Below are 20,128 nucleotides of genomic sequence, written 5' to 3'. Positions count from 1 at the left end.
CTCACAGGAATATACAATACCCCCCCCTTACAAATAGATCATGACTCTATTGTTAAGTGAAGCTCAGAAGCCTTTAAATGAAGTACTGGAAAAAAAATTCACAACTAGGGGAATGGGAGGACAACAGAAAGAATGAGGGAATGAGAAAGGGGAAAGAAGGACTGAGAATAGGATTCCCCAAAAGGACTTGTTTGCTGCCCTGATAAGAGCAGGAGTAGACAAAACAAAATTGATGGAGCCTCCACAAATGAGTTATACCATATGTACAAAGAGAACTGGTTGGGAGGAAATGCAGTTAGAGAGATACAAACTGAACCATCAGCCCCTCCCTTGGTGGTGTCTATCTTTTATCTGAAGGGAGATTAGGGAGAAGGTCAAACACTGGTAGAAATCCACACAGTAAGAAGAAGAGACTATAGACCACATATTCTTATTATATATTGGAAATATGGGTCTAGGGCAATGACTAAAACTCTGTTGGACACCAGGGCAGAGACCTCATTAATGTATGGGAACCCAGCTAAGTTTGCGCATGGACGTCCAATAAACATCACCAGGTTAGGAGGAAGAGAAATAGTAGCTAAGCAAATTACTTTATTTATGAAAACTGGACAACTTCCTCATAGAAAATATTCAGTGGTAATAGCTCCCATTCCTGAATACATAATTGGAATTGATATTCTCAGAGGTATGACATTGCAATTGCCAGAAGGCAGATATCAATTTGCAGTATGGTGCTTCTCAATTAGGATGGTGCTTGTAGGAAAATTAAACATGTCCCCCGTATCTTTGCCCTTCCCTACTAAGGTTATTACCTTAAAGCAGTATCACATACTGGGAGGACAGGAGGAAATAACCAATGCTATATAAGAACATGTAGAGGTGGGGGTTCTAGTACCTGTAACCACGGAATGGAATAATCTAATGTGGCCCATCCACAAATCGGATGGTTCAAGAAGAATGCGAGTATATTACAGACAATTAAATAAAGTTACTCCACCTTTATATGATGCTGTACCTGATACCATAACCCTGATACAGCCGGTGCAGATATACTTAGGACACTGGTGTGCAGTGATAGATTTGGCTAAAGCTTTCTTCAGCATTCCAATAGACCCTGCTCAAAGCCAGCAATTTGCATTTACATGGCAAGGAAGGCAATACACTTTCACCTGCCTCCCACAAGGATACTCCATAGCCCAACTATATGCCATAGGATAGTAGCAGAACATCTAGATGATTTTAAACACTCAGATTACTCATTATATAGATGACATCATGATAGAGGGGGAGGAGGAAGCTCCAGTAGAATAAGTATTACATGACTTGGTGGAATATTTAAAGCAGAAGGGGTGGGAGATCAATCCTGCAAAGGTACAGGGCCCTTCTCAAATTGTTATATTTTTAGGATTTCATTAGGGCATAGAGAAATACTTCCCAAAGCTAGACAGAAAATGTTAGATTTTCTTCCTCCCACAGGTAAGAAGGAGGCTCAGAAATGTATAGGTTTATTTAGGTACTACAGAACACATATACCGCATTTGGGACAAATACTACGCCCCTTATATAAAGTGATCCAAAAGAAGTATGAATTTTCTTGTGGTTCAGATGAGGAAAAAGCCTTTGAGGAGGCTAATGCAGCCATTAATACTGCATTAGATTTATGGCCTATGCAGGAAGGGCCTGTAGAATTACAAGTGTCCACACAGGAAAACTATGCTGACAGCAGCCTGTGGCAAAAACAACAGGGAAAAATGGTTCCTTTAGGATTTTGGTCCCAAAAACTATCTGCTGCAGGAATAAATTATTCCCCCTTTGAGCAACAATTATTGGTAGCTTACTGGGCTCCTGTGGAAACAAAACAGCTCACAGTAGGGCATGATGTGGTACTGTGACCCAAAATTCCTATAACGCAAAGGATTAAGAGTACTCCAGCCTCCCATAAAATAGGCCATGCCACAGGAAGCTACAATTATTCAACAGAAATGGTATATTCAAAATAGAGCTAAAACAGGAAAAACAGGAACATCACAATTACATGAAAAGGTGTCTGAACTTAGTTCAGAGAGGACTGATATCAATCCTTCTACCCCAGTACAGGCCTCTCTAGTTAAATGGAGACAAGGATATAGTACTTTAAGCCCAGAAAGTAAGAAACATGCTTGGTTTACAGACGGGTCTGCTAAATATGTAAGACAAGTGAGATACTGGAAAGCAGTGCCTTATAACCCGAGCACAAGAGTGACACTTGAGTTCAGGGCAAGGAGGAAGCAGCCAGCTTGCAGAGCTGGTAGCAGTTCATATGGCTATAAAAACAGAGAAAGGAAAGGAATGTCACATATTCACTGACTCTTAGGCTGTTGCTAATGGCCTTTCAACCTGGATGCCAATATGGCACGGAAATCACTGGTAAATTCAGGGCAAAGACGTAAGGGGAAAAGAACTGTGGAAAGATATTTGGGAATGGTCATGTCAAACAAATCTCTCAGTTTTTCATGTAGATGCCCATGCTTCAGTGGACACTCTGGAATGTGAGTATAACACCTATGCTGATCATTTAGCTAAGATACCCAGCCTTCAAAACAAACAAGACACTTAAGAGGACGATTCTCTAGCACCGTGGGTGCACCAACACGCAGGACATTTAGGACCACAAGCATCCCACAGGTGGGCAATGGATAGGGGAATGTCTCTCTGTCTCTGTCTCTCTCTCTTAAAGTAACTTCAATCAGAATGTACTATATGTCAAACTGAAAAGGAGAGGTCCATTCCCAGCACTGTTAAAGGTGAAATAGCCCATGGTCAAATACCTGCTCAGACTTGGCAAATTGATTTTATTGGTCCCCTGCCAATAGATAGAGAGTGCAGCTACATCTGTACCTGCGTGGACATGTTTTCTGCGGTCCTAGTGGCCTACCCATACAAAAATGCAACTCATAAAAATACAATTGTAACTTTAGATATTATTGAGTTATATTATGGCACCCCTACTCAAATTCAAAGTGATAATGGTGAGGGGGTACAAGGCCAAGACCTTTTCCTTTTGTATCAGAAGGGCTTTTGTCACATTTGTCTAGAAAGTCTGGCCTTGGGGGGGGAGGGGGGTAATCCTAGGATTCCCCTTCCTTTTCTCCCAGCCTGGATACTTCCCATCTGATCACCATTTACCATTCTCTTCCTTTGATCCTAGCATCCTTTTGATATTCCCGACTACTTAGCATTCTCTTGAAGTCCAAGTTGCCCAGCCTGGTTTGTGGATTATCTGGACTACCAGCCACTCCCATCAGGATCCTCCCTGGGGTTGATCTATGAAGACCATCCCTGGGACCCCAGACTACCTGGCGACACCTGGATTGTTCCCTGAGTTCTCTTCTGTGTTCAAGTTCCATCTCACCTCCATGAAGGAGCTCAGATTCAATCCAGCTCAAAAACTTAGGCTCCTTAAGAGTCAACCTGCTGGGGTGAATCTTTAATAAACTTTGTTTTTCTTTGGCTTTAAGAAGGCTTGTGTCAAATTCATTCAAGCAGGACCCGGCATGTCAGTATTTTGGGGTCCCCAGCATCCCTAAACCTCATCAATGGGACTCATTTTAAAGGAAGAGAAATAAATTCATACTGTGCCTATCATAGTGTTGAATGGATATATCATATTCCCAACTATCCTCAAGCTGCAGGTTTAACAGAACTAATGAAAGGGCTATTAAAGGAAAAACTTCAGTATTTGAGGAATACCTATCAACACTGGAAAGATAATTTGCTTGAAGCTTTAAAGCAATTGAACAATAGACCCTTAAAGGATGGGCTCCCTCCTTTAAGTAGGATGACCCCTAATTTATAAATCAGGGCCAAGAGGCTAACAATGTTACTTTGAAGAGGTGGGTTGTGAATCCACAAGCCCACTCTCAGTTTAGGGGAACAGTGGGCTCCCCTGGGTATGATTTTATATACCCCTCACACCTTTGGAACTGCCCCCAGGGAAAGTAGTTACAGCCTCAAGGGAAACTGGTGTGCAAATTCCCCCTGGATACTGGGGCCATATATTATCATTCTAGTTTGGCTCCGATAAGAATACACATACTGGGAGGGGTTGTTGATTCAGATTACATTGGGGAAATTAAAGTTACAATGCAAAATTTAGGACCTGAGCCTATGGTGTGCTTTATGAATTCAAAAACTACCCAAACAGTTGTGACTAAAGGTCTGGTGAGAGATGCAGAACAAATGTCTGAACCATCCGCCATTGTCACAAAGCATAGTGGCTTTGGACACTAATCTTGGTGTGGGTGAAACAACATCCTACCGACATTCCCAAGGCAGCAGAGACTATTGCTGAGGGAGATAATAATACTGTGATAGTGGCCTTCCCTGGGGATGATAAAATGTATCACTATCCATTAACCCAGCTGTTTTTTGCGTGAATAATATTTTATAGGGATCCGGTCATTCCTTGGTCTAATGATCTCTGGTCGGTGGCAGCGAAATTCCCTAGTGTGACTGGGACAAGCAGTGGCAGATCCTGGACCACGGGATTGCTATGTTTGTCAGATTCATCCTCAGGTGCAACAAGGACCCCCACAGTGCAGAGGATTACAAGATCAGTCCAACATGCCCCTGCCATATCCTTCTACCAAATATGCAACACCTTTGTTTCAAGTACAACCCAGAAAAGAGACTTTCAAGGAAGTAGCTTGCTTTAATGCTGGACAAAAATTTTATAATCACTTACAATGAAAGTCAACATTATGGACCTGTATTGATTACTACAGAAGGGAAAGCTCAAGTAGGCCCTTTCACATATACTCATGTGAGTGGTAATATAACTGCATTCACTTCTCCAAACTTTACTCATATGATGTGTGACTGTACTAAGATCCCAACTGCTTTTTAAAAGAACTAAGGTTCTCATGTATGTACCTACTAATTGTAGTTACTGGTTCCCTAATTCTACTAATTCTAATTTAAGACTTGCTACACTAATTCATTGCTGGTGGAGCTGTGACCTGATCCAACCATTCTGGAGAGCAATTTGGAACTATCCTCAAAGAGCTAAAAAAATGTGCATACCCTTTGACCCAGCAATATAGCTTCTAGGACTGTATCCCAAAGAGACCATAAAAATGGGAAAGGGTCCCACATGTACAAAAATATTTATAGCAGCTCTCTTTGTGGTGGCCAAGAACTGGAAATCAAGGGGATGCACATCAATTGGGGAATGGCTGAACAAGTTGTGGTATATGAATGTAATGGAATACTATTGTGCTATAAGAAATGACGAACAGGAAGACTTCAGAGAGACCTGGAAGGACTTATATGAACTGATGCTGAGTGAAAGGAGCAGAACCAGAACTTTGTATACAGCAAGAACCACAGTGTATGAGGAATTTTTCTCGTAGACTTAGTCCTTCACAGCAATGCAAGGACCTAAAAAATTCCCAATGCACTCTGGAGGCAAAACACCTTCCACATCCAGAAAAAAAACTATGGAGTTGGATCGCAGAATGAAGCAGACCATTTTCTGCTGTGTTATGTTTTGTTTTGTTTTATGATTTCTCTCATTCATTTTAATTCTATGCGACATGACTAAGGTGAAAATGTATTTAATAGGAATGTATTGTAGAACCTATATAACATGGCATGCCATCTGGGGGGGAGGGGAAAAAAATCTAAGATATATGGAAGTGATTGTAGAAAACTAAAAACAAATAAAATAATTTTAAAAAAAGACTAGGCAACAGTTATAGGAATGCTACTAAATTAAAACCTCCACATAACAAGCCCCCTTCTTGGCAGATATATAAGTAATTGGACAAAACTGACTTAAGTCCTTTTTTTCTTCCATCCTGTAATGATACCTCTCCATGGGGACAATCTATTGAATTATTGTTAAATACTACTATTTTAATACCGTGTGTGCCCCCAATGGAATATATTTGTATGTGAAAATCTAATATGCCTTTAGTGGCATTTAGTATCAAATTGAACTTATTGGAATATGATTACTACACTGAATGCTTTTCAAAGTCTAAGTCCATATAAAAACTGGACAATGTACTTTAGGAGTAGTAAATCCTGGAATGCAACTGTATAATTACACTACATCAACTGTTCAAGGGAGAGTAAAAAGAAGCCCTTGAGACAATTACTTGTGGTAGATATGCAAAACCACCACCTTTTTAATCCCTTGGGTGGGATAGATTGACCATGAATTGATACTATGGAAATCATAGCTAATGAAACAGCTGAAGGTTTGCAAAATCTACAAGAATCCTTGGATTCCTAGCCCATGAAGTAACAGACAACTGTACAGCCTTAGACTATCTTTTAGCAGCAGAGGGAGGTGTGTGCATGGTAGTAAATACTTCTTGTTGTATGTATATAAACAATTCACAAGGAGTACTCACAAACATGCATCACCTTTATTTTGCAGCTGTTTGGATGAAAGATACTACACAACAATTATTCCCTTCTCTTTCCTTACGGGATTGATGGAAATCATTTTTCTATTCTTTTTACCTATGCTATTGTTAGTACTGCTGGTTTTAATCTTTGGGTCTTGCATTTTCAATTGTATAACTTCTTTTATTTCTGCACAATTACAGTCATTTTCCTTTTACAAGTGAGCTTTTGTTCTCCTCTAATTTGGGAGATGACATATGATTCCCAGCCAGGGTCTGGGTCAAATCTAGGGGCTGACTGTGGGGAAACTGAGGAAGATTCTCCCCAGCCCCTTGCATGACCACCACATGACCTAACATAAGGAATGCAACTTAAAGTTGATATGCTTAACTGGGAGTGCCAGAGGAAGCAGCAGAATTGATGAAGCATGCAGCCAGGGCAAAGGGACCCTTATCTTAAGAGTCATAAAATTCCTTAAGGGAAGAGGTGTCTGTGTTCAAGGGCACATACATCAAAGTCAACAGCTGACACTTTGGGCCAGAGTTCCTTCTTTGTTCTAATGTCCTCTTTTCCCTGAAGTTACATGTATAAAGGGACTGAGGGAGAGAAGGATCTTTGGAGGTCTTTTACTGCAAAAGTGGGGATGCCCGTTTCTGCTCTCCCAGCCAGGACCTTGGCCGACTGCTCCCCACTTTCAGCCTTCCCAGCTGTGCCAAATGCTGGAGCTCAGACTTGGCTGGTGACGTATGCTTTTTCTTTGTCTATTCTATCTTAACAATTAATTATCTACTGTTTATGTGTATACACTTGCTAACTTGCACTATTTGCAGTAATAAAACTTAATTGCTTATTAAGCTTGTTGTAGTGCATGTCATTGTACCTTAAGATCCAAACCTAAAGTAAAAGTAATCCCTTTCAATTACAGGGCACCTCAGATTTTCTTTTAAGAGCCCAGATGTCCCCCTCCCAGCACCTCTTTACCTGCTCACTTTCCTGCAGCGCCTTCTCCTTCTGTCTCTTCAGTTCCAGCTTCTCCATGTTCAGCTTCTCCACCAGTTTCCTTGCCTCCTGAAATTTTCTCATGAGAAACTCCTTCTCCTCCTTCTGGTTGGCTTGGAAGTTCAGGAACTCTTGATAACGCTGCCGGAGCATGTGGTTGCTCTGTCGTAAGGCATCTGACAACACCACAGGCAGATCACAAAATCAAAAAAATCACAAAGATTATAACTGAAAGGAAGGCTGTGGGTTATTAGGGAGAGGGTGAGGAATTTGGAACCAAGAAGACCTAGGTTCAAATTCTGACTCTGCTACTTACTTCATTACCATGGACAAATCACTTGGACTATCTGAACTTCAGTTTCCACCTCCATCAAATGATTTTGATGACCTCTAAGGTACTTCCAGTTCTAGAGCTAAGATCTTAGGAGTGATGGCCTCTCCAGCCCTGCCTCATATTACTCTCCTCCCTAAATGCTAGACTATGCTCCAGACAAACTGGAACTACCTGTCTTCACTTACTGAATTACAATTCATCTTTTAAAGTCCAGCTCAATTGTCAACTCTTCCAAAAAGCCTTCCCTGATTCCCCATATCTGCAAAATGATCAAGCTTCTAACTCGGCAGTTAAGATTCTGTGGTACAGAATCTGGCAATGAGCTTCCCCTCAGACCCCGGCATAGCACTTTATTTTGTAACTTTCTGATGAACTTAATGGACAGGGCACTGTCAACAGAGGCCAAGAATTAGACGCAGAGTCAAGAAGACTTACGTTCAAATCCTACCTCTAACACTTCCTAGTTGTGTGATTACAGACACGTGACTTTCTTTCCTCAGTTGCCTATTCTGTAAAATGAAGACAAAACCGCCAATAACTCCCAAATGAGATAACATATATAAAGCAAAGCATCATATATGTTAGTTGTTACTGTTATTATTGATTTATTTCCCCATTAGCTCACAAGTTCCATAAAGACAGAGATCATGTCTTATTCAAATTTTGTACCTCTTTCAGGGGACAGTGACCCTCGAATCAAATTCTCTTTGGAAATTACCAAGTGGTGCCAGAGTGCACAGAGCACTGGGCCTGGAGTCAGGAAGATCTAAATTCAAATATTTACTAGTTGTGTGACCCCAGGAAGTCACTTAATCTGTTTGCTTCCTTCCCTCACCTGTAAAATGGGTCTGAAAACAGTATCTACTCCCAGGGCTGCTGGAAGGTTCAAATGAGAGATCCTTGTAAAGCGCTTAGCATAGTACTGAGCATATAGTGCTAAAGCACTATATAAAGGTTAGCTATCATTATACTAATTGTTGCTATCATGTCTTCAGCTGCTTTCACAACTCAGGTTGGGGGCCTGCAGGTTTTCAGTGCTCCCACAGTGGAGTGATATCAGACAAGGTCTGTTCACTGCCCTCCTAGTCTGGGCTCCGCAAGTTCCTGACCCAGACCTGAGTCTATTGACTTGTCCCTGGTTGGGAATTTCATCGGAAAGCTGCTGGACTCAGTCACTACTGACATGCTAGGTGGGTCCCCTTTGGTCAAGGTCTCCTGCTTGGTTATCCCGCTGCAGGTTTATGGTACTGAGTGAAAGGTTAGAAATGAATTGCTGCTCTGCCCCTGGGATCAGAGCCACACAGGTATGTTTCTGCAACATGTTCCTCAGTACCTCAGTTCCTTCCTCAGCTCGTGCCCACACTCATGGGCCCACACCACTCTCTGCCCTGGATCTGTCAGCTGGAATGGGTAGTGGCTATAGAGGTACCAGATGGTCCCTGTTCCTGCCCCCAGTGCTAGTTCAGGGATCTGCCCTGATGCCCTGGTGCCCTGTCTCAGCCCTCAGGCCTGTCAATCCCTGGGTGCTGAAATGCTTGCTGCAACTGCTGCTGGGCTGTGCTCCTGACCAGTCCCTGCCCCAGTGTCCACAGACTTCTCACTCTAGCTTCCTAAGCTGCCCTGGGATGGTCACTGCAACTTTTTCTGAGCTTTCTCCAATCAGAATTCAGACTGATATATTTTCAAGATCTTTATCAAGGTAGAGCTGGGTGAACTGGACTTAAATGCTTCCTCTCACTCAACCACCTTGACTTCACCTCCAGAAGCAAGGTTTCACTCACTGCCTGACACAACTCCTTTGTTTTACAGATTTAGTTCCAGATCTGAGAAGGAATTTGTCCAAGGTCTCACCATTGGACAATGGCAGCAGCATCTGTATTAGTGCCCAAGTCTCCTGATTCCCAGTCCCAGGGTCTTGCCTCCAGAATACTCTTTCCCAGTTTCCACAAACTTCAGGAGGATCCCTCCCTGCAATTTCAATATTCCAGAACTGGGGAAAGAAGCCCATAGTTCTTTTACCCTTTGCATTCCTCTCATAAAAACCTGTCTTTATAAACTCATATCATCTCTCAGTCTTCATTATCCCAGGAGAAAGTTTGTCTTTTTAAACTGTCTTTCAAAGAAATTCCAGACAAAGAGCCATTACCCAAGAGAAGGAACAGTTTTCAAAAGAAGAAATGCAAACTATCTAATGAATCTGAAGATGCTCTTAATCATCAATAAGAGAAATGCACGTGAAAATAACCCTTAAGTTTCACCTCCCACTCATCAAATTGACAAGCATGATTTAAAAAAAAAAAAAAAACAGGAAAAGTTAATGTGGTTGAGTTCATGGGAAAACAGGTACAATAATGCACTGTTAATGGAACCATGACCTGGTTGAACCATTCCAGAAAGCAATATGGAATTATGACAGCAAAGTCACTCAATGGCTCACCCTCTGTGACATCCCAAGGAGGTCAAAGACAGAAAGGAAATTTCTATATAGACTAAAATGTCGGTAATGCAACAACTGAAAACAAAGTGGACTACAGAATGACCAAAAAACTGGAGAACAGGGATATAAAATAGTGGCATCTCAGAAGGGGAGGGGAGGGGATGGATTCCAAGATGGAACAGTCAAGCTTGTCAAAACTATCCTAGAGAATCCCTTAAATTGTCCACAGGTACAATGTAGTTTCTTCAAACAACTGTAGTTGAAAAGGGCCCACAGTCTCTTTAAATTGCGAAGTTTAAAAGCAGGCACTACAAATCAAGAAAGCAAATTCATCTAAGATTGTTGCTGTCGCAACAAGTGAAAGAAAACATGACTGTTGTCCCTATGTCCAACTAAACTGAAAGAAGTTGGAACCAAAACTTCCTTTCAAATGGAAAATCCAAACAGGTCAAGACATAGTAGCTGGCAGGAAAACTAATGAGGGGAAACAATCCTTTTGGAAGGGTTTCAGAAGGACATGTGCATAAGGATTGGCCAAGAATGAAATCCCTAGCCCCCAAAGTCACTATTTCCTCTTCCTGCTTTACCAAAGGGCCAAGAGACAACACTAGGTCAATGGAACTTAGCAGGAGACTTCTAGCTGAGCACGATGAAGGCCATTCCTCTCTTTAACCCTACCAACCTAACCCCCCCCCCCCCCAAATGATTTTCCTAAAGCACAACTATGACTACACCACATACCCAACTCAAAACCCAGCTGGCTCCCTAGAGCTCTTTCAAGATCAAACAGCAGCTCCACTTTTTAGTATTTCAAGCTCCAGCCTACCTTTCTAGCCTTATTACACAATGCTCTGCAATCTAGCCCAAGCGGCCTTCTTCCTGCTCCTCACACGATACTCCATCTCCCCTCTGTAGCACCTGGGATGCACTCCTCCAACTTAGACATGGAGAAGCCCTTGTTTCTTTCAGTGCTCAGCTCAAGTTACCCTTTCTGCATCAGGCCTTTCCCAGACCCCTTAGCCAGTACTGTCTTCCTCTTCCCACATCCCCGGTATCTCCCCCAACTCTTATCATATGGTCTTTTGTATGCTGTATACACACGTTTATAGATAGACATACATACATATGCACACATGTCTATGAATATGAATGCCATTTCCACTCCTGGAATACTGGTTCCTGCCCCCCCCAACACAACTGACCATTGTATCCCCAGTGACTCACACGATGCCTAGGCACACAGCAGGTGGTTAGTTAGTGCTCAGTGACTAACTGAAGAGATTGGCTATGGCTATGATGGAGAGGAGGTTCTAGAATCAGTCACTGGGGAAAAAAGTTGTAAAAGACTCATGAGGCCTGAGCTCCAACTGTGAGAAAAAGATTCAGTCTCCCATCTCCAGCTCATTCTAGAGTATACACTCAACAGGTTCAATGAGAGACCTTCCACCTACTTCATGTCACCTGTAATTTTCTTTTTTTTTTTTTTTGCCTGGCATGTAAAGTTGAATTCAGATCAATTAAATGTGAATATGATTGATTCCACTGTAACAGAATACTACTAAACCATAAGAAACTCCAAATGTGAGGAACTGAAAAACAACAGACGTCACGACTACAATCAAGTGAATAAAAATAACCCAAAGAGGCAGATGAACTCGCAGCTGAAATAGAATGAAAGAGAAGGTGAAACATGCCTCCTTCTTTTCCGTAGTGAGATGGAGCACTAGAGGGGCAAAATCAGGTTTGCAATAAGGGAACATTCACTGGGGATATTTGGGACAATAGAAGGGACATGTAAATCAAGAAATGACTGGTATAAAACCAATAGGCATCAATTGCCAATAATGCTTTCTGAAGAAGGGAATTCCATCCACTAAATCAGAGGTCCCCAACTATATTTCAATGTGATTGGCCACAGAAGCTCTAGCTAGAAAGGGAGTCTTACCCTTCTTTTCTATCACAGGCTCTGTTAGCAGTCTGGTGAAGCCTACAGACCCTCGAAAAATAAATGCATAAAATAAAATGCAAAGGATTATAAAACAAACCACCTGCATCAAAACCCATTTATCAAAAAAAATTTTTTTAAAGTTTACAGACCACAGTCCTAATCCCTACTAGAAAGGGGAGGGAGAAATAGCTAGGCTCCATCCGGGACTTTCCTCTGGCATCCCCACCTCAGTCTCATAGCTCCCAAGTCTTCACAAGCATAGACTAGCTCCTCAATGTAAAAACATTGAGGCCCAGGAGGTGCGTCGAGGCCCAGGAACCCTGCTGCAGAAGAAGCTCCCAAGGCTGTGGCCCTTTCCCTCTGACCCCAGAGCCCCATCGCTCCCGCTGTTGTGCACCCATGTCTGGGGAGAGAAAGCTGACCCACATTCACAGCCAAGATGTCCAAGAGGGAGATCAACTCTGCAGAAGGGGAAGTAAGGGAGGAACCCAAGAGGAGGTCAGCCAGATTGCCACCTAAACTAGTCCTTGCAAAGGCTGAACCTAAGCCCAAAAAGACAGCTGGAAAGGATAAATCTGAGGACAAAAAAAGTTCGCACAAAAGGAAAAAAAAGGAGCAAAAGAAAAACAAGCAGAAGCTACTAACCAGAATAAAGATAACTTGCCTGTAGAAAATAGAGAAACTAAAAATGAAGAGGTTCCAGTCTCTGATTCAGCAGGGGAGAAAGAAACCAAATCTGAATAACATCTCATACCAAGTGTTATTGTCCCTGTCACCTCCTTTCTTGTACAGTTTGGAGAAATAGTTTTATCAACTATTTTGTAAATGCCAGCTTTCCAGTGGCTCTAGAAACACATTTTTAAGAAGGAGGCAATCCCACCTCATCACATTAATTTTTAAAAACATTTAGAGAAATGAAAGTCAATCTAAGGTGGCTTTATTTAGATTCCTGTTTAAAGAGGTGAAATCGTGCTGGTTGTCGGTTTGGTTTGTTGTTTGTTTTAAATCAACCAGAAATTAACAGAATGTTGACTAGGAAGGTGTCATATGTCTTGTTCATAGGCTTAACATTCCATAGGCAGTTCTGACACCATATTAAATAAAGCATAGATAGCTATTTGGAGTTGTGACCATGAACTTCAAAGCTCTCATTTTAATCTGTATCCATCTTGCCTTTTGGTACAATTGTTTCCTAAATAAAACTGCTCCCTGGTGCTGGATCTCCCTTTCAAAATTGTGTGCTATCTGTATGTTATCATTTTTGGTAGTGATGGTATAATTTTTTTCTAGTAATTTTGTTAATGTGCTGTAAAAGACTAGAAAATCTGTATAATGAGTGTAGTTTTATCAAATACAGAATTAGTGGAATTTTGCTTTGTAAAAGACCTAATACCTTATCCATATTCAGGATACTGGTATTTGATAACCTCTTTTTAGGGAGAGTTGCCCCCTATTTAAAGTAAGAAAGTCACTGGAATAATAGTTCAGAAAAGGATTACAACTACATAATTTTTAGATTTTTCTAGCATTTTTTAAATGTATAATTTATTCATAGCATCTGGGTGTCTATGTACTGATTACCAAATGAACCAATAAAATCTTGATTATAAAAGAAAAAAAAACACTGAGGACCTCAACCCTAGGCCATCGGGTTCCGTTGATCACTCCCTTCTACTTGCTCAGCTAGTAGAGGGGCACTCACCTCTGAGCTCTTGGTTCTCCTCCAAGAAGCGCTGGAGGGTCTCCGGAGAGACTTGGTTGGAAGGGAGATGCAGCATGGCTGATTTCCCCAGGGAAGACCCTTCACCAAGGGTCTCGTAATCTCCTGATGGACCCCCGTTGGGCTGTACCATCTCACAAGGCTGACTCTTGCAATGATGCCCGTTCATTCAATTAGTTCAGTGCCTGGAAGAAAAAACCCAGGGCATAAGATCTATATCACAATTCATGGGAAACTTGACAGGTACTATCTTACGTGTCTGAAAAAGCATTTTCTTACTGTATCTAATCCCAGGTTCATTTTAAAAGGAATAAGAACAAACATGTCTCAAGACATATTCCTGCAAACTCCATGAGGAGGTACTGTTTTTCATTTTGTCTTTATATCCCCAGTGCCTTGCATAGTGCCCAGTATACCAAAGGTGCTCAATTAATGCTTACTGGATTGGGCTGGATGAGAGGAGGAAGATTAATGATGATGATTAATAATAATAATAACATTTAGATTTAGATTATTACATGCTAGGTACTAAGTGCTTTACAAATATGATCTCATTTGACCCTCACAACAACCCTGGGAGAGAGATACTATTATTATTCCCACTTCACAGATGAGGAAACTGAGACAAACCAGGGCCACACAGCCAGTAAGTATCTGAAGCCATATTTGAACACATCTTCTTTATTCTACGTCCACTGATCTATCCAATCATGAGGAGTAAAAAAAAAAAAAAAAAACAAACCCCTGTTATATAAAAAGAAGTGAGGAGAGGCCTAGATAAAAAGAGACCTGGAAATATTATGTTACATGGGATGGCTCTCTGGGAGGGAGAGGGATACTGGGGGAAAGTAGGGTGATGATAACAACAAAAGACACGGATTAAAACTTATTAAAAAATAGAAAGAAAAGACTTAGGAGGACAGTCATCTGAAGGATACTTGTTTTGTGTTGCTTGAGGTGGCAGAACTTGGTCCATCAGATAGGACTTAGAGGGGGAGGTCACAGGCTCTTCATGGTTTTTTACATGGTACTTTACAAGGCATCAGACTCTGAACACCTCCTCCAATATTCCACTCATATGAGACAAAAACTTTCTAATTAGAGCTGTTCAATAGTGAGCCAGGCTATTACCTAACACAGTGAGCTCTCAAGTCACCTGTCTAGGCTATCCTGCACATGCATTTTTGAAAGGCACTATAACCTACTGAAAAGGGTAAGCCTGAAGTCAAAAGTCTGGTTTTGAATCCCACTATAAACTGTGTGACACCCCTAGGCACGATGCTAACTCTAGAGTCTTAGTTTCCTTATCTGTAAATAAGGATAATGATCACTAGAATACCTGCACCATAGGATCGTTGTGAAAAAACCCTTTGCAAATCTTAAAGCCCTATATAAATGGGAGCTATTTCAAGATGGGAGGCTGAATCAGATCACTTCTAAGGTTCTTTCCAACACAGAAATCCTGTAACTATAATTCTATGTATACCTGATATTCTATAAGACAGGTTCCTGAAGACTTACATGAGCTGATGCTGAGTGAAGTGAGCAAAACCAGAAGATTATACCCTGTATAATATACAGCAATACCGTACGATGATCAACTTTGACAGACCTATCTCTTCTTAGCAATGCAAGGATCTAAGACACCTCAAAATGACTTTATTTCTCTATGTGTATTTTCTCTGAAGTTCAGGGTGCTTTTTCCCCTGCACTAAGTGAATGTTATATGTGCTTGATTAAAGTGATTCCTGACCCCTCAAAAGTTGCTTTCCTTTCAGAAAAGCAGATCTAAGAACCTGTACAGCAGGCCTTCCTGTGTATATCAGGGTCCTTGCTGTTACACTAATGTGAAAACATATTTAATATGAATGTATATGTAGAGTCTGTATCAGACTGCATGCCATCTGCGGGGGAGGGGAGAGATGGGGAGAAATTAGGAACTCAAAATCTTATGGGAGTGAATCGTGAAAACTAAAGATAAATAAATAAAGACACATGGGGGGGGGCCTCGGAGCTGGGCACAAATCAAATGGGAAATGCACTTAAGGAGCTAATGATTAAAAAGAACCCAGTGGAAAATCCTTTTCTAAAGGACGCAATCCTCTGGTAATGAATCATCATCCCCATATTTTATGTGTTTCATAAGAATATGTATTTGTTTATTAAATTCTCTGCAAATGATTAAGCCAGAGCTCAAAAAGACTGTGGGGACTATGAGATAGTACAAAAACTGAATCCTGTAACCCCAGAGGGTCAAGGCATCCTTCATCTGGAGCTGGAAGTGACCTCAGAAGCCATCAAGTCTAAGTCCCTCTCATTTTGGACAAGAGGCCCAGAAAAGTCAAATGACTGGCTTCAGGTTGCACAGCTAGTGGTGTTCAGAGAGGCCATAGTTAACCCGGCACTGACTACAGAGCCAGGAGGCTGCCTTGTGGGCATGCAGTCCAGAGTCCTACCTCTATGACACCCTTTCCTGTCTCTGCTTGAGCGATGTCCAAACTATGCCTCTGCTTCCACTTCTCAATCCTTTGCCATCTGCTTGTGACATCAACTCAATTGAAACTGCTCTTTCCAAAAATCCAATAATCTCTCAATGGCCAAATCTCATAGTCAGGTTGATCAGGAAAACAAGGGGTGACAAAAAGGCCTTTTTAGCTCTATCAGAGGAAACTCAAGACCCATGCTTGGAGTGAAGACCAGAGGCATCAAACCCAGTAGGTCCTGCAACACTCCCACTCCCAGCAGGAAAACAGATTTACATGTAATTGGGACGTGTTTAACAAAATAAATAAAAATACAATGAAACATAGATAATGTAAATGTGTGGTTTTTTCCCCCCTCTGAGCCGCTGCTGCTGCCCTACCCTGCCTCTGCAAAGAAGAGGAGAAGGCAGAGCTGCCAGATTCTTTGCTCCTGTTCTCTCGGAAAATAATGGTGACAAAATGAGTTACTAGGAAGTCAAAGGGAGCGTACCTAGTTACCCCCAATGAAGTCATCACCTGGTCCACATCAATCATAAAAACAGGCAGATGTGGACAAACAAAAGAGCAGAGAAAAGAGGAGAAGCACTGTATAGTTGAAATAAGGCAAATGCCTCAATTTTCCAAAAAGGTAAGAGAACAAAACATGCAAAAACACATACCAGTGAACTTGACTCCCATCCTCAGGGAAATTCTCCCACATCGCTAAAGAGAGGCTTAGTGAACATCTACATGTTGCATGGGGAAGGGGGGCTACCAAAAGTCAGCATCAAGGCTTTTTTTTGACAGTTATGAGACTGATTGGGAGGATACTACATAGTTTACCTAGGTTTTAATAAAGAGTTTTAAGACGTATCTCCTGCTATTCTTGTGGAAAAGACAGAGCTACATGAATTAAATGACAATACAAGAAGAAAGATTTAGAACTGGTTCAACAGCTAGACTCAGTTCAGTGAATCTGATGCCAACTTGGCAGGCTATCAGCAGTAGAGTGGGCCAGAACCATGTTTGGTCTATGCTGTTAAACAGAATTTTAGGCCTCTAGGTGGCGCAGGGCATAAAGACCTGGATCTGGAGCAAAGAAAGACCTGAGTTGGAATTCTATGAGGATTCCTTAGCTGGGTGATCCCAGGCATGTCACTTTTCCAACCTCTCAGTTTTCTCAATAGTAAAATAGAAATAACAGCACCTGCCTCCAAGGATCGTAGTGTGGATCAAATCAGATAATATGTATTAAAGTGCTTTGCAAACTTTAAAAATGTTAGCTGCGATTATTATTACCAATGACTTAGATACAAGACAGCATGTGCATGAAAAGTACAAATCACTACAAGGAGTATTGCATTTGGCGTACCTATTTAAGGACAGCATTGTTAAGAAGGAAAGCAACCAGGATGGCAAAAGGCCTAGAGTTTCCCCATCATATCATATCATCACAGGCTGAAAGAACTAGGAATGCTTAGCCCAAGGAAAAAAGCCTGAGGGGCAAGGAAGATAGCTGAGCTCAGGAAGAGAAATTCTATGGGGGCTATTTGGTCCCAGAGTGCAGAAGCAAGCTCAGTGTCAGGAAAAATTTCCTAATGGCTGGAGCTACCCCAGGAAGTTAACAAGTATTTCTTTATGAAATGCCTATGTGCTTGGTCCTGTGTTAAGTGTCCCAAATGGTGGGTTTCCCCTTACTGGAGATCTTCAAGCTGAGGTTGGATGACCAGCTATATTAGACAGGATTTCTACTGGACAGGGGCAGAACTAGGTGGCTCCTGAGGCTCCTTCCAACTGTGAAATTCTGTGAGCAAACTTAGGCAGATTGAGTCCAAAGCATCCCTAAATTATACTACAAATTATATCATTTTCAATCAATTAATCAATAAACATTTATTAATCACCTACTATGGGCCAAGCTATACAGAGTATGTGGAAGTAGCTAGGTGGCTCAGTGCATAGAGCGCTAGGTCTGGAGCCAAGAAGCTGTTGTTGTTCAGTAGTTTTTCAGTCATGTCCCACTCTCCATGATCCTACTTGGGGTTTTCTTGGCAAAGATACTGGAGTGGTTGCTATTTCCTTTTCCAGCTCATTTTACAGAAGAGGAAACAGAGGCAAGTCACTTTTGTCTTAATCCACTGGAGAAGGAAATGGCAAACCATTCCGGTATCCTGGCCAAAAAGAACAGAACATAAATGAATACCAATGAGCCAGGAACCATGCTAACCTGAGGATACAAAGAGGCAAAAGACAGTCTTCTGCCTTCAAGGACCTTATGATCTAGTGGGCAAGGTCCTTTCCAGCTCTAACCCTGCATTGGTCTGAAAAGATGAAGTGGAAAGTTAGCAGCTAACTAAAATTGACATAGTGCTTACTATGTGTCAGTCACCTTTACAATTATTATCCCGTTTGATCTTCACAACAACTCCAGGAGATAAGTGCTATTATTCTCATTTGACAGATGAAGAAACTACGGCAAACGGAGGTTAAGTGACTTGCCTGAGTCACACACTAGCCAGTGTCTAAGGCGATACTTGAACTCGGGTTTTCCAGACCCTCCAAGTCCAATGGCATGGCAGTGCCACTTCGATGACTCCAGAGAAGGGTGCCCCCTTAGTGCCACAGCCTTATCCCGTTATTATCACCATTAATGAGCTCACAATTACATAGTTTTCCACAAGTTGTGGCATCTGATCCCCAAAACAAACTTAGGAGGTAGCGTCCATTATTGTCATACCCATTTTACAGATGAAACATCAGAGGTTCAGGAACTTGCCCGGACTCACACCGTTAAGTGGGAATCCCATCAGAAGTCTAGAAAGATGGTGGCAAAAAAAAACCTGCTCTTTTCCTTCACATTCTCCCCTCTCCCAGAATTACGAAGAATGACTGGGCGGGGGCGGCGGCGACGGGGGGAAGGGGAGAGAAATTGGGCCAATGGGGAGTCAGTTACCCTGAGGCCAACCCCAAAACCTCGGACGGCAGCGGTGGCCCAGATGAGGCAGGAGAGGCTGAACATGGCAGAGCAGAGTGAAGGGACAGGCGGCGGGAAGGGGCTAAGGGGCGGGGCCGCCATGGGCGGGGGCGGGGCCCAAGGGGCGGGGCCTGGGCGTCCGACTCACCCCGGAGGCCGGAGACTCGGGCCTTCAGGCTTCAGCTTCGGCCCCACCGGGGCCCGGGGAGCCGCCAGGCCCGGCCGGGCCGAGCCTGAGTCCACACGCCACGGACGCAGCCGCGAAAACTACACCGAAGGTAGCGACGGAGGCCCCCCCCAAGAATCCGCCAGCTCGGGTCCCAGCCGACGGCTCCGAAGCCCGGACTCCTCAGCGACTCCTCCCCACCCAACACCCACTTCCGGATTGTGCCGGAGGGCTGCGGCAACCCGGAAGTGCAAAAGTGAAAGCTTCGGAGTCCCTCAGACTGTCTCCGCCCCTTCCTCTGGCTGTCTCCGACCTCCAGGGAGCGAGGACTGAACCAATAACGCCTTTGGCGGGGGTGGGGGGAAATTTACCCTGTGTTTCCCGTGCCAGGGCCCACTTAGGTCTAGAAAGAAATCCTAGGCACTAAGCTATCTTCTAGAGCATCTGCTTCCTCCTCCTAGTTTCGGAACGATCTCTTCTGTCACCTTAAGTGCCCCTGACTATGCACTTTATCAGTTCCCCTCCCCACTCCAGGCCGGTATCAGAAAACTAGGAGGAGTGAGAGGAACGAGGGGCGGAGTTCTTGAGGGGGGGGGGGGGGGGGGGAAAATAAGCAAAGGGGCGGGGCTTCCGGCTAGAGATGGGAGACCTCGGCTTGGCGAGAAGAACAGGGAGCGTGATCTGAGAAGGGC

At 42.8% G+C, this 20,128-nt stretch overlaps 1 protein-coding gene and 1 pseudogene across 3 annotated transcripts in view; one reads left to right on the top strand and one right to left on the bottom strand.

Annotated features, from left to right (window-relative positions):
* Positions 1 to 19,688, bottom strand: part of IKBKG (inhibitor of nuclear factor kappa B kinase regulatory subunit gamma) — a 52,642-nt gene extending 32,954 nt beyond the window's left edge. For 2 of the 3 annotated variants that reach the window (XM_072627216.1, XM_072627218.1), the window contains exons 1-3: positions 19,419 to 19,680; positions 13,817 to 14,019; positions 7,378 to 7,571 (exon numbers count right to left, since the gene is read on the bottom strand). In XM_072627216.1, the coding sequence (XP_072483317.1) occupies positions 7,378 to 7,571; positions 13,817 to 14,003 (381 nt within the window). In that variant the 5' untranslated portion in view covers positions 14,004 to 14,019; positions 19,419 to 19,680. Of the gene's footprint in view, positions 1 to 7,377; positions 7,572 to 13,816; positions 14,020 to 19,418 lie in introns of all 3 variants that reach the window. The other variant, XM_072627219.1, reaches the window with a different exon arrangement.
* On the top strand, positions 12,554 to 12,858 carry LOC140516195 (non-histone chromosomal protein HMG-14 pseudogene; annotated as a pseudogene).
* Positions 19,689 to 20,128: the final 440 nt, after the last annotated feature.

This window comes from Notamacropus eugenii, chromosome X (assembly GCF_028372415.1).
Source record: "Notamacropus eugenii isolate mMacEug1 chromosome X, mMacEug1.pri_v2, whole genome shotgun sequence".
Taxonomy (NCBI): Eukaryota; Metazoa; Chordata; class Mammalia; order Diprotodontia; family Macropodidae; genus Notamacropus; species Notamacropus eugenii.
This window is presented reverse-complemented; position numbering and strand designations above follow the sequence as displayed.